Consider the following 14,854-nt stretch of genomic DNA (forward strand, 5'->3'; position numbering starts at 1 on the left):
CTAAAGGAATAAAAGCAACTTTATATTAAGTTGGAGCCTACTTTGGCCTGGAATTTCAGTGCTTAGACTGGGATCTCCCAGCTGACACTACTCTGTTACTGTCACTGACTTGATTTTTCTCATTATTCTAGGTCACAAAAGCAAAAATCCAGTTCTACATTTCCTATTGTGCAAATTTACATAGCTCTTTTCCAAGTCAGTTGTTGTACCAAACCATGAACTACTTAACAGAAATCAATTAAGTGTATGTGTACACAAAATTGTGAGGATTTCTCTCTATATGCCAACAGGGGAGATGGGAATTGAGCACATTCCCCTCTGTACTAGGACTTAGTATATTGCAATAGTAGATCACTTATCGTCCGTGTGGATAACACCAAGGACATTCATGTTAAAGTGAAATAACACCTGGATCACTAATATTTCTTGTCTTGTCTTTGCATGTGGAGGTGGTAATTATAGAAGAGTTGGTGGTAGGTTATGAAACTTCTCTAAAAAGCTGCAGGTTATTTAATCCCAATGGTGAGTAACAATGATTTAATACTTTATGAAAACACTGTGCCCATCATATGTTATGTGTAACAATTCAGGCAGGGGTGAAGGAATAGAAAAAAAACCCTACAAACTTTTGAAAGTGGAAAAGTGAGCTGTAGCCCTCCTTACAATTTGAGTACCATAGTATGTTCTCAATCTGTACTCAGAATGTATGCTGTTTTAGCCTAGGCAGCTGTCCGCACTCACTTCAAGATATCATACGATGGGACACCCTTAAATGTGATGAGGAAAGAATTATAATTATGGCAGCCATGTGAAATAAAAATGGATTCTGTTGTAACTGTATTGATAGTATTTAGTATATATATTGTTCATGTTACAATAAAACTTTCTATTTACAGAGAAGAACTTGAAATCTAAAATTCCCATATTTAGATATCTTGGCCAGTCTGCCTTTTTCCAAGAAACGATGACTGTTTCACAATCTTGTAAAGACCTTCTTTGGGCAGTTAATTAAAAATTCATCCTTCCTTGAATGTGAAAACATTGTCTACATGTAAACTTGCACCAGTTAACAAAAGATTTGTTTTTCAAACCAGTGCAAGTAGTGTGGAGATGCTCTTTGGCTAAGAGAATGGCTTACTTTATTTTGGCTTGGTTTTTTTACAATATTAAGCTAAACTGAAATAAGCCAATCTTTCAAACTGAATTCAAAATTTAAACATAAACTTGTATTGTTTTTTTAAAAAAACTTTAAATTGGGGCACATTTGTGTGGACATGGCTGAACAAAACTCAATCTGTTTAATTTTCATAGGAGAGAAAGTATTAAAAGTAAAAATATGATTGTGGGGTAAATCATGTCATATGTAAGGCTATGTTTTAGTCATGGGTATTTTTAGTAAAAGTCATGAACAGGTCATAGGCAGTAAACAAAAATTCACAGCCTGTGACCTGTCCATGACTTGTACGATATACCCCGAACTAAAACTTGGGCCCAGGGGCCTGCGGGCGCTCGGTAGGGGAGCGGTCAGCGGCGCATGGGCCGGGACCCCCACAGGTGCTAGGGGGAGCAGGTGACAGTGCACAGCCAGGACCCGTGCTGGTGGGGGTGGGCAGGTGGTGGCACACAGCCTGGGACCCCCCGCTGGGGTGGGGATGGGTGGCCTGGGATCCCTGTTGTTGCTGGGGGAGGGTGCAGGGGGCGAGAAGAGGTTGGAGGGGCTGGCAGGCTCCCTACCTGGCTCCGCACAATTCCCCAGAAGCAGATGGCATGTTCCTGCAGCTCCTCAGGGGAGGGAAGGCCTGGGGGATGCCGCATGCTGCCCCTGCCACAAACTCTGGCTCTGTAGCTCCCCTTGGCCAGGAACCGCTGTCAGTGGGAGCTGCAGGAGCGGTGCCTGCAAGCAGGGGCAGCACGCAGAGCCCCCTCACCCTCTGCCTAGCAGCTGCAGGGACATGCCAGCCGCTTCCGGGGAGTCCCATCCCAAGGTAAGCACCGCCCTCCACCCCAGCCCCCTGAGCCAGCCGCAACAGCCGCCGCAAAAGTCACAGCGGTCACAGAAAGTCATGAAATCCGTGACCCTGACAGACACGCAGCCTTAGTTACAGGTACAGTAACTCCTCACTTAACGTTGTCCAGGTTAACATTGTTTCCTTGTTATGTTGCTGAACGATTAGAGAACATGCTCGTTTAAAGTTGTGCAATGCTCCCTTATAACGTCGTTTGGCAGCCGCCTGCTTTGTCCACTGCTTGCAGAAAGAGTAACCCGTTGGAGCTAGCTGGTGAGGGCTTGGAACCAGGGTGTACCGGCAGCCCTCCGATCAGCTCCCTGTTCCCCTAAGGTCCCTGTGCGACAGCTTCACAGCAGGCTATCAATTGCCAGCAGTTCAGCTGCCCCTCCCCGCACTGCCATGTGCTGCTCCTGCCTTCTGCCTTGGAGCTGCTCCTGGGAGCCTTCTGTTTGCTGTGCAGAGGGTGCAGGGGGGAAGAGGGGTGCTAATGTCAGGGTGTCCCCCTCCTGCTCCCCACTCCTGCCCTCCATCTCCACAGAGCAGGGGGGACACGACAGGGCTCAGGACTAAGGGAGCTTGCTGGCAGCAGCTGCTGTCTCAACTTTCTGATCTACTTAAAAAGGCAGGTTTCAGAGTAGCAGTAGTGTTAGTCTGTAGTCGCAAAAAGAAAAGGAGTACTTGTGGCACCTTAGAGACTAACAAATTTATTTGAGCATAAGCTTTTGTGAGCTACAGCTCCCTTCATCGGATGCATTCAGTGGAAAATACAGTGGGGAGATTTATATACATAGAGAACATGAAACAATGGGTGTTACCATACACACTGTAACCAGAGTGATCACTTAAGATGAGCTGTTACCAGCAGGAGAGCGGGTGGGGGGGGGGAACCTTTTGTAGTGATAATCAAGGTGGGCCATTTCCGGCAGTTGACAAGAACGTCTGAGGAACAGTGGGGTGGGGGGGGGAATAAGCATGGGGAAATAGTTTTACTTTGTGTAATGACCCATCCACTCCCAGTCTCTGTTCAAGCCTAATTATTTAATTCCAATTCAGCAGTCTCTCGTTGGAGTCTGAAGTTTTTTTGCTGAAGTATTGCCACTTTTAGGTCAGAAACTGAGTGACCAGAGAGACTGAAGTGTTCTCCGACTGGTTTTTGATGCCACTAGCCATCACCTTCAGCCCCCAACTAAAACCTCTCCAACGCATCATCAGGGATCTACAACCTATCCTGGAGGACACCCCCGAACCCCCCCGTTTCCTCAGACATTCTTGTCAACTGCTGGAAATGGCCCACCTTGGTTATTGCTACAAAAGGTTGTGTGTGTGTCGTGTCCCCCCCCCGTCCCCGTCCCCCCCCCCCCCCCCGCTCTCATGCTGGTAATAGCTCACCTTAAGTGATCACTCTGGTTACAGTGTGTATGGAAACACCCATTGTTTCATGTTCTCTATGTATATAAATCTCCCCACTGTATTTTCCACTGAATGCATCCGATGAAGTGAGCTGTAGCTCACGAAAGCTTATGCTCAAATAAATTTGTTAGTCTCTAAGGTGCCACAAGTACTCTTTTTTTTTTTTTTTTTTTTTTTTAAGGCAGTGTACTTAGAGTGGGGTCAGCATACTTAAAGGGGCAATGCTTGTCTCTCTCACACAGGGTGTGTGTGTCTGTGTGTCTCTCTCTCTCTCTCTGCCATGCTGTGTCTCCTCCCTCCATTACTGCTACCTTGTAGAGTGTGAGGCTACATTAACAACAATGTGCTAACCCTTGAGGGCTCAGCCAAGTGCTAGTTCATCATTTAGCAGTAAGGCATTCCCTGGGAAATATCCCACCCTCTGACTCCACCACTTCAACCAACCTTCACAATCATCATTGCTGTGTACGGTATTAAATTGTTTGTTTAAAACTTATCGTGTGTGTGTGTGTGTGTATTTTTATATATATGTATACACAAAGTATTATGTCTGGCAAAAAAAAATTCCCTGGAATCTAACTCAAACCCCCCCACCCCCGCGATGTACATTAATTCTTATGGGGAAATTGGATTCGCTTAACATTGTTTCGCTTAAAGTTGCATTTTTCAGGAACATAACTACAATGTTAAGTGAGGCGTTACTGTACTGAAGAATTAAAGCCTTTGGGCTTGTTCTGGTACTGAGCACTCCATTCCCAATTCAGAGTGAACTTAACTTTAGGCCTTGAGTAGTCTCTACTGACTGGTGCTTAAGTGCTTTGCTGGATCAGGGGCTCAGCGTGTTGCAGAATCAAGTCCTTTCAGAGTCATGGTTTGTGTTGCACACAAAGGAGATATCTTATGATTTAGGGTTACTTTGGAAAAAATTAGAATACATTTATCTATTCACGGTGGGTTTAATCCAACGCTAGCTATGTCCAAAGCTTTTTAAAGATATTTATAATGAGACCAGAATAGATTGGTGCCACTTAGTCTGAGCTAGTTAAATATTTAAAGTGCTTTAAATTGGTGTATTGAAAATATACTGATGTAAATGCCGAACACAATGATATATTTAAGTTGCTAACATTTGCAATTGGCATACTAGATCTTTGACCTAAAACAGTAATTTACTGGAAAGTGCTAAGATTACTCTCCAGATAAAGTAGACATGTTTCCTACTTTTGATTTATCAGTGGGTTGAGAGTTAGATATAGAGATAAACAATGAATTCTGTACACTACATCAATAGGATATTCCTTGTGCTATATGCTGGTTAAATGGAATATATGACATCTTTTCCCCCCATAGATGACGGTAAAGAAGAACCTCCAACCACTTTACTGTGGGTCCAGTACTACTTAGCACAACATTATGACAAAATTGGGCAGCCATCCATAGCTCTGGAATACATAAATGCTGCTATAGAAAGTACTCCCACCTTGATAGAACTCTTCCTTGTGAAGGCTAAAATCTATAAGGTAATCTTGATTGATTTGTTCTTAATTATCAGATATGACTTCTCTTTTATTTTGCAGTGAAACCTTTAATCATGACTGTACTTCCATGTAGTGGTTCAGCACTAATATTGTTTGAGGAGTTGGGTTTTGTATGAGCAGACTTTTACAAAACCTAAGACCCATAGAAATGTTTCCATGAGTTCTTAAAATTCCATATAGTAGAACCTCCCTAAATATACATCAATTAGTTTATTGCAAATTAGTAATCATTACTAATTATTAGTAAAAAAACAATTAAAAAGGAAGTGTTATCACCAAATGTACTTTGTTGATTGACAGTTATTGTCATTTTAGTTTACTTTGCTAAATCATAATAAACTAGTAAACTTATTAATTATTTTTTAAATAATCATGTCCTAAAAACACCCTAATCTGACCCCAATTCTCTGTAACAACTCAGAAAGTGCTGTAGTGAGGCCTGGTTTTATTAAGAGGTCTTAGGCTTGTGAATTAGCAAAATATGGATTAACAAGGTCTGTGTGGAGACAGTAGTGTCAAAGGAGGGAAACTATAATATTGAGATGCAGTTGTATCGCCGCTTTTTTGTTGTGAGGTATGGTTTTGTCTGTTGTAAGAAGACTGTTTCATAAAGTTTTTGGTACCTTATTTAAATTAACCCTATTTTATAATATTTAATTTGTTAATGAAGAGTGGGTGGATAAGGCTAAAATGTATGCATTTTATAATTTCCTTGCTTACTTGATTTGAATTTTTCTTTTTAAGCATGCTGGAAACATTAAAGAAGCTGCGAGGTGGATGGATGAAGCCCAGGCTTTGGACACAGCAGACAGATTTATCAACTCCAAATGTGCAAAATATATGTTGAAAGCCAACTTGATTAAAGAGGCAGAAGAAATGTGTTCTAAGTTTACAAGGGTTTGTTCCAGTTACTATAGTTTTTGATGAATAAAATGTAGACATAATCAAGTGTAAAGTACGTTGCATATTTTAGCTGTCCTTCTGAGCCTCTATTTTGGTCAGTAATGAGCTTTCTTTCCCTGTTCTGGCTGAGTTATGAAGGTTGCTCGCTTCACTTGTAGCAGTTTGTAGCTAAATTTCATTTACATGGTGATAATGGCTCCATAGTTAAGGTTAAGCTGAGTTTTGCACTTACAAGGATTCAACTTCTTTGTTACATATGAAAAATGCAGTACATCCTCCCCAAAAGTACAGCACTTTACTCTGAGTACAGAAGTTTCTGCGGACTTACAGATAAATCAATTTAGATTTTAAATTAATTCTTAAAATTCCCTTACGAAATTTAGAATCCTTTGTCAAATCCTTTTTTGTTCCAAATGATCTCAATAACAGAGACTATTTAAACTTTCCTCATAGAAGTTCCATATAGTTGGTAATAGTATTCTTTGAGGTCCCTTATCTCTGGAACAGGCTATCCCCATCCCATATGTCTGAAATATCCTGAGTGTAACGATTTCCAAGGCATACTCCAAGGTGCATCTTATTTGTTGGGCTGCTGGGGAGGTGGACTTTTGAGAGTAATCGGAGTTGTGGGGAGGACAGTTTTGTGTTCTGCAGGTTGTTTAATTTTATTTCTTCTTGTTTATGGCAGGGGCATCTTGAAAGGGGCATCTTTAGCCTTGGATAGGTGCTCTGTTTTTGTTTTATAAATTAGAGGCTAAAATGCACTGAAATCTTGATCATGGGCTACATGTGAAGAATTTTTGAGAATTGACGGTCACTTTTTGCCAGTGTTCTTCATAACTGAAAGTTTATTTTTCAGCAGAGGCTGGCATAGTCTTTCATCAGCTTGCTCCCTTTCAAAATGATTGCTCTCTCATTGTTTACAGAGGCACTGAGGCCACAAGCTGCCGTTAGTTATTGCCTCCATTGCTCTGTTCCTCTCTTCCTTCAGGGGAGGCAGGAGGGAGGAGAAAACTGAGGTGTGCCTGAGCAGAGAAATGTTTTTGGATTATTTCTAATATTTCTGTTTTGCTTTTAGGAAGGAACCTCAGCAGTAGAGAACTTGAATGAAATGCAGTGCATGTGGTTCCAGACAGAATGTGCCCAAGCTTACAAGGCAATGAATAAATTTGGAGAAGCACTTAAGAAATGCCATGAAATCGAGAGAGTATGTATCTAAGTAATTTAATCTGTTAAAATTTCCAGTTTTGCTTTACTGTCATTGCATGTTTTCATATAAACATTAATATCTCTAGTCTGGCCCTTAGAAACCTTGTAATTTCCTGTGGCATGCTGTGGCCTTCCAAGTGTGAAACAGCAGCCTATACCCATGTCTAATTGTAACTGTATTAAATAAAGCTCTAATCCTGCAAACACACGTGTTTAATCTTACTCATATGAGAAGTCCCATTGTGTTCAATGAAAGTACTCGTATGAGTAAAGTTAAACATGTGCCTAAATGCTTGCAGGATTGGAACTTAATCTGCATGGGTCTTGACAAACAAGGCCATTGTAATGACTTTTTTAGTCCTAAAATGCCAGAAAGCAGCCAGAAGCTCAGAATGATTTGTCTCTGGTTTAATTGCTGGAGGAGAAAAATTGTGCCACAAGTCAAAACTTTGTTTGGTACTCTGCAACTACTCAACTTGTGTGCTTAAGGCTGGACCATTCCACAAAGTCTTCCATGGCTTTTTTCTTTAAAATTTATAGTTCATGTTAAATTCTTTCTCACAAAATAAATATTCTTTTACAAGTTTGTTTGTTTTCCAGCACACTCCTCTCCTCTATTCACTGTAGTAGTGTCTGAAAGAATTAAACTTGTGCTTTTTGGTCCTGACTTGTTATACTCTACATTGGTCCTGGAGTAGTTCCTTTTTTGACGTTGGGTATTAGGCAGTTCGTGGAATTATTTTTGTCAGCTTTTAGGAGAAAAACGTCATTTTGTAACTTCACCCATAACTTCATACATTTTTCTTAAGTCCAAGTACCAAAACTTGAATGACACTCACTAGTTGAGTATGTAAGGCACTGATCCATTATCAGTTGGCCGGTTTTTCTTCAGTTGCAATTTTTTTCCATAGCTGCGTCTAAGAAAATATGTATTTGAATTTCAGGTTTGTTTGGTTCTCTAACACTTGCTAAAACTTGCTGTTTTCTGTTAGCATTTTGTAGAAATTACAGATGACCAGTTTGACTTCCACACTTACTGTATGAGAAAGATTACACTTAGATCTTATGTGGACTTGTTAAAACTAGAAGACGTACTTCGGCAACATCCATTTTACTTCAAGGCTGCACGAATTGCCATAGAGATATATTTGAAGCTTCATGATAATCCTCTAACAGATGAGAATAAAGAACACGAGGCTGATACAGGTATAAGAAATTTCCTGGATTTATTTTGTGTGCAGTTTATGTATTTGGGGTATATTCTGTAGATGTAGATACTTGTATGTTTGACATTGATAGTTAGACTGGAGCTCCTAATTCAGTGGTAAAAGTTGCAAGCCAGGAATTGACTTGTAACAAGTGAATGCTAACTTTCTATTAAAAATAGAGGCAGTGTAGCCCAGTGGGTAGAGAGCTGGACTGAGACTCAAGAGATCTGGGTTCTATTCTGTCACTAGCCTGCTTGGTGACATTGGACAAGTCACTTTAACTCTCTGTGCCACAGTTTCCCCATCTGTAAAAATGGGATAATGATACTGACCTCCTCTGTTCAAGTGCTTTCAGATCTACAGATGAAAAGTGGTGTTATTACTTCTACGCATTCTGTTTATACAATACAGATTTAAAGTTAAAATCCAAGTAGGATTTTCATGGGGTAATTCTAAAACACTTTTTCAAACCCTTTTATAATTTCCAAAGAAAACCATTCAAATTTCATTTGAGACTGATCAAGAAAACACTGCATATTCATGGTCTCTTGTCTCGATGAAGCAGATCTCAGGGGTTGCATTTGAAGCAGCTGTTCTTCCAACAAGTTTCAGCACAATTTGAAGGTGACCTGCGAAAGGTAGAAAAATTGAGTTGTGCTGTTGTGACATTCCCCAGGGTACAATCTAGACTGATGGACAGCTGTGACCCCGCAATTCTCCGGTGCCTTTTACACTGTGTAGCTGTGACAGCAACCACTCGTGGTCAGCTCACACACTGCTTCCAGAATGTAAATCGCTTCCAGCTATACTATATGAGTGCTACAGCCACGCATTAATTACACTCAGGGCAACACCAGCAAACTCCCGGTCCCAGACTTTCCCCCAGAACTGTGCGTCTTGTACTGCCCAGCACCTTCCTGGACAATACAAGTTTGGTGTAAAGTCCATCGTTTCATTAATAGAAATTTATATGCACAAATCTTGTTATCTCAAATGAAGTTTCTGAAATACTTCAGTCCAAACACACACTGGTTTAGATAAAACAATAAAACAAGTTTAGTAATTACAGAAAGAGAGATTTTAAGTGATTGCAAGTAATGAGGCATAAAAGTCAGAATTGGTTACAAAGAAATACAAAATAAAATGTAACTGACACCTATCTTAACAAGTTAAGTGATTTCAAAGCAAAAGTCTCTCACTACATGTTTTAGCAGTCTTACGGACTGAAATTCTTTCAGCCATGATCCCTCCCCAGTCCATTGATGCTTCCTTTGTCCTTCAAGTGTTGACGATGCCGTCAGTAGAGATGAAAGGAGAGATATTTTGAGGACAAGAACCTCTAGCTGTTTCTTTGCCAAAGTGTAAATTTCTCGCTCACATCCTTTTTCCTGCTGAACAATGGTCGTGTAACCAGGTGATAGTTCATTTGATTTTGTTTACACCTGGCTGAGGCATCAGTTTGCCTTTTGTCTCTGAGGAACTGGTTTGGGCCTGCTTTTCTAAACTTGGAACGTGTCTCAGTAATGTTAAATCTTATAACTTTATATATAGTGTTGCCATACACAATTTACCAGGACAATAATGATCAGGAAATTGAGTTTTCAAATAATACCTCACAAGGCATACTTTATACAAAATCCATTATAGTTTTGTAAAAGGGGCAAACATGATGGTACAGACTGTCACAGATGTCTTCTGCTTTTTGATCTATAAAGTCCTCAGTGTTAAGTATTTGGTGGGGGGTGGAAGGGTGTTTTTATTATTAAAATGTCAGTCTTGTCTTCTTAACTGAAGGACAACTTGGATGACTTGTGGACTGGGGACTTAATAGAGGAGTTGAAAGGAAGGGTACTGAATCTTTGTTAAAGAAATAGGAATGAACAAAACTAGACAGTTTAAAAAGTTCAGTGAAAATTGCTTCTCATCTCAGTTTCACTTGCATAGCTTCAGGTCTAAAGAAGCTAGAAAGGGCACAAATGCAATATGTTTTTACAGATTAATTTTTGGATTTTGTTTCAAACTTTCACAATGCCTTGGTTGTTATGGAAATCCCAAATGTGAATCAAATGTAAACTGATGCAGTGTTACCTCTCAATTCTGCCTATTCATCTGTGTAGGCAGTTAAAAGTTAAACCTAATCACACCATATATTTAAAAATTTAATTGTTTACCTCAAATATTTTTGCTAAATATTTACGTAATTTGTTAAGCAGGTGCTTTCTTTAGTTGTTAGAACTCAAGGATCTGTTCTCTGCTCTGAGTTCTACTCCCAGCTCTGCCACTGACTTGTTAAGTCAAAACTTTTTACAGATGTAATGGCAGCATTACTTAATAGGAAAAATATGGGTTAGAAAATAGACGTGGAAACTGGCAGTCGTTTGAAGTAGAGTAAATTCAAATACGTAGTTTTAAAAAAATCAAATCTGTGTAATCACCCATTTATTGAAACATTGTCTGTGTGTAGCAAATATGTCTGACAAGGAGCTAAAGAAGCTTCGCAATAAGCAGAGAAGAGCACAGAAAAAAGCACAACTAGAGGAAGAGAAAAAGAATGCAGAAAAAGAGAAGCAGCAGAGAAATCAGAAGAAGAAAAAGGATGATGATGATGAGGAAATTGGCGGTCCAAAAGAAGAACTTATCCCTGAGAAACTAGCAAAGGTACTTGCCTGACTGTGTTCAGTAATTGGCTATCAGATTAAAATCAGCTTTGCAGCATATTGTCTTGAACTCCAGAGAGCCATTAAATTTTATTCTTGCATAACTTCTATTCAGAAGTGTCACCATTTCAAAACAAAGGTTTCTGGAACAATTTCTTATCTGGTTTGTAATCTACAAGTTTTATGGAGGAACTGAGTTTGTCTCTAATCCTTCAAAGACCACATGCATTGCAGCAAGAACTGTTGTTCACTCACTCACAATAAGTAGAAATATCTTCATAAATGTGTTGTACTAGGTCACTAATTAGATTTATCATCAAGTTTAGCAGGTTGAAAATCTTCATATTCTGAAGGTGAGATCGATACATTCATTTTTCCATTCTTCACATCACATAGTCATTTGTATTTGCAGTTTGTCAGGCATTGTGGAATTCGTAGGAATCAGGAGGTAACTGAAAAAGTTTCAGTAAAATGATTGAGAAAATTGGGTGAAACATTTGTTTGGAATTACCTGGAGGATGAGTTTGAGGTTGGATTACAAGTTATGGAATTTTTTACACTCAAAGAAACTGCAGTAGGTAGAGGGAGAACAGCGTATGAGAAGAATGTTCTATGCTTCTGTTCTTGTGAAACATAGGCTTTGAGTAGGAGGAATAGAAAAACATTTGAAGTGTAGGGAGCAGCACGGAAGAGTTTAGGTTGGACAGATAGGGAGAGCAGACTAATTCCATGAGGATCTTGAATACTATTGTAAAAAGAAAAGGAGTACTTGTGGCACCTTAGAGACTAAACAATTTATTTGAACATAAGCGTTCGTGAGCTACAGCTCACTTCATCAGATGCATTCAGTGGAAAATACAGTGAGGAGATTTATATACACACACAACATGAAAAAATGGGTGTTTATCATGTACACTGTAAGGAGAGTGATCACTTAAGATGAGCTATTACCAGCAGGAGAGTGGGGGGGAGAAAACCCTTTGTAGTGATAATCAAGGTGGGCCATTTCCAGCAGTTAACAAGAACGTCTGAGGAACAGTGGAGGAGAGGGAGGGAATAAACAAGGGGAAACAGTTTTACTTTGTGTAATGACTCAACCACTCCCAGTCTCTATTCAAGCCTAAGTTAATTGTATCCAGTTTGCAAATTAATTCCAATTCAGCAGTCTCTCGTTGGAGTCTGTTTCTGAAGTCTTTTTGTTGAAGAATTGCCACTTTTAGGTCAGAAACCGAGTGACCAGAGAGACTGAAGTGTTCTCCAACTGGTTTATGAACGTTATAATTCTTGACATCTGATGTGTGTCCATTTATTCTTTTACGTTGAGACTGTCTGGTTTGGCCAGTGTAGATGGCAGAGGGGGCATTGCTGCACATGATGGCATATATCAGATTGGTAGATGTGCAGGTGAACGAGCCTCTGACAGCGTGGCTGATGTGATTAGGCCCTATGATGGTGTCCCCTGAATAGATATGTGGACACAGTTGGCAACGAGCTTTGTTGCAAGGATAGGTTCCTGGGTTAGTGGTTCTGGTGTGTGGTTGCTGGTGAGTATTTGCTTCAGGTTGGGGGGCTGTCTGTAGGCAAGGACTGGCCTGTCTCCCAAGATCTGTGAGGATGATGGGTCGTCCTTCAGGATAGGTTGTAGATCCTTGATGATGCATTGGAGAGGTTTTAGTTGGGGGCTGAAGGTGATGGCTAGTGGCCTTCTGTTATTTTCTTTGTTGGGCCTGTCTTGTAGTAGGTGACTTCTGGGAACTCTTCTGGCTCTGTCAATCTGTTTCTTCACTTCAGCAGGTGGGTATTGTAGTTGTAAGAATGCTTAGATCTTGTAGGCGTTTGTCTCTGTCTGAGGGGTTGGAGCAAATGCGGTTCTATCGTAGAGCTTGGCTGTAGACAATGGATCATGTGGTGTGGTCTGGGTGAAAGCTGGAGGCATGTAGGTAAGCATAGTGGTCAGTAGGTTTCCGGTATAGGGTGGTGTTTATGTGACCGTCGCTTATTAGCACTGTAGTGTCCAGGAAGTGGATCTCTTGTGTGGACTGGTCCAGGGTGAGGTTGATGGTGGGATGGAAATTGTTGAAATCATGGTGGAATTCCTCAAGGGCTTCTTTTCCATGGGTCCACATGATGAAGATGTCATCAATATAGCGCAAGTAGAGTAGGGGCATTAGGGGACGAGAGCTGAGGGAGAGCTGTCACCTACTACAGGACAGGCCCAACAAAGAAAATAACAGAAGGCCACTAGCCATCACCTTCAGCCCCCAACTAAAACCTCTCCAATGCATCATCAAGGATCTGCAACCTATCCTGAAGGACGACCCATCATCCTCACAGATCTTGGGAGACAGGCCAGTCCTTGCCTACAGACAGCCCCCCAACCTGAAGCAAATACTCACCAGCAACCACACACCACACAACAGAACCACTAACCCAGGAACCTATCCTTGCAACAAAGCCTGTTGCTAACTGTGTCCACATATCTATTCAGGGGACACCATCATAGGGCCTAATCACATCAGCCACGCTGTCAGAGGCTCGTTCACCTGCACATCTACCAATCTGATATATGCCATCATGTGCAGCAATGCCCCTCTGCCATCTACATTGGCCAAACCGGACAGTCTCAACGTAAAAGAATAAATGGACACACATCAGATGTCAAGAATTATAACGTTCATAAACCAGTTGGAGAACACTTCAGTCTCTCTGGTCACTCGGTTTCTGACCTAAAAGTGGCAATTCTTCAACAAAAAGACTTCAGAAACAGACTCCAACGAGAGACTGCTGAATTGGAATTAATTTGCAAACTGGATACAATTAACTTAGGCTTGAATAGAGACTGGGAGTGGTTGAGTCATTACACAAAGTAAAACTGTTTCCCCTTGTTTATTCCCTCCCTCTCCCCCACTGTTCCTCAGACGTTCTTGTTAACTGCTGGAAATGGCCCACCTTGATTATCACTACAAAGGGTTTTCTCCCCCCCACTCTCCTGCTGGTAATAGCTCATCTTAAGTGATCACTCTCCTTACAGTGTGCATGATAAACACCCATTTTTTCATGTTCTGTGTGTATATAAATCTCCTCACTGTATTTTCCACTGAATGCATCTGATGAAGTGAGCTGTAGCTCACGAACGCTTATGCTCAAATAAATTGTTTAGTCTCTAAGGTGCCACAAGTACTCCTTTTCCTTTTGCGAATACAGACTAACACGGCTGCTACTCTGAAACCTGAATACTATTGGGGGATTTTTAACTGAAAGCTGATATGGTGACAGGAAGCCAGTGATTTCAAAAGATTGATTTGGTTTTTGGTATGGAAATTAAATAGATACAGATTGGGCAAGTTGAATTTTAGAGACAAGGCTGAGCAAAACCACAGAGAAAGGAATTACACTAATGCGTATTAGTTCTGATGAAGACCATGGATAAGAGCTGTGGCAGAGGAATAGTTGAGTGACCAGTTCTGATTTTGTATGAAGCTTATCTGCGAGGAGTGAAGCAAAGAAAGCTTTGTGTGGCAAGTGAAATGCCAGCATTGAATGCAACAAAACGTTTGCTAACTTTAAAATTCTCAGTAGGGTAATCTCTGTTGACAGACCTTAATTAAAACTTAATATTTGGCTTTTGGCAGAAAATGACTTTGATTCTCCTGTTTTTGAAAGAGTGTATTACCAGTGATAAAGGCAACAGCTGGCTCTTGTTTAAATTGCTTCAGTCTCTAAACATTAGACATCAGACATCTGAGGTTACCATGAGGGTTCAGTAAGTGTTTTAGCACCAGGGCCTCTAACTAATCCCTAAACTAACATGCAGTAAGGCAGACTTTCTGTTTTATTAACCATCAGAGAGGGATCTCTGGTAGAACAAATCCTTCAGAATGGTGGATACTGCAGATGCCTTGTCAGAAGAATGCTGATTG

General features: G+C 40.6%; 1 protein-coding gene across 2 annotated transcripts in view; it reads left to right on the forward strand.

The window, feature by feature from the left end:
• The window catches only part of NAA15 (N-alpha-acetyltransferase 15, NatA auxiliary subunit), a 63,895-nt gene that overhangs the window by 28,901 nt on the left and 20,140 nt on the right, over window positions 1-14,854 (forward strand). For both annotated transcript variants that reach the window (XM_074950872.1, XM_074950871.1), the window contains exons 10-15: window positions 450-522; window positions 4,770-4,939; window positions 5,702-5,854; window positions 6,939-7,067; window positions 8,062-8,275; window positions 10,742-10,935. In XM_074950872.1, coding sequence (XP_074806973.1) covers window positions 450-522; window positions 4,770-4,939; window positions 5,702-5,854; window positions 6,939-7,067; window positions 8,062-8,275; window positions 10,742-10,935 — 933 coding nt within the window. The remainder of the gene's footprint in view (window positions 1-449; window positions 523-4,769; window positions 4,940-5,701; window positions 5,855-6,938; window positions 7,068-8,061; window positions 8,276-10,741; window positions 10,936-14,854) is intronic.

The sequence above is a fragment of the Natator depressus genome, chromosome 4 (assembly GCF_965152275.1).
Source record: "Natator depressus isolate rNatDep1 chromosome 4, rNatDep2.hap1, whole genome shotgun sequence".
In the NCBI taxonomy this organism is placed as follows: domain Eukaryota; kingdom Metazoa; phylum Chordata; order Testudines; family Cheloniidae; genus Natator; species Natator depressus.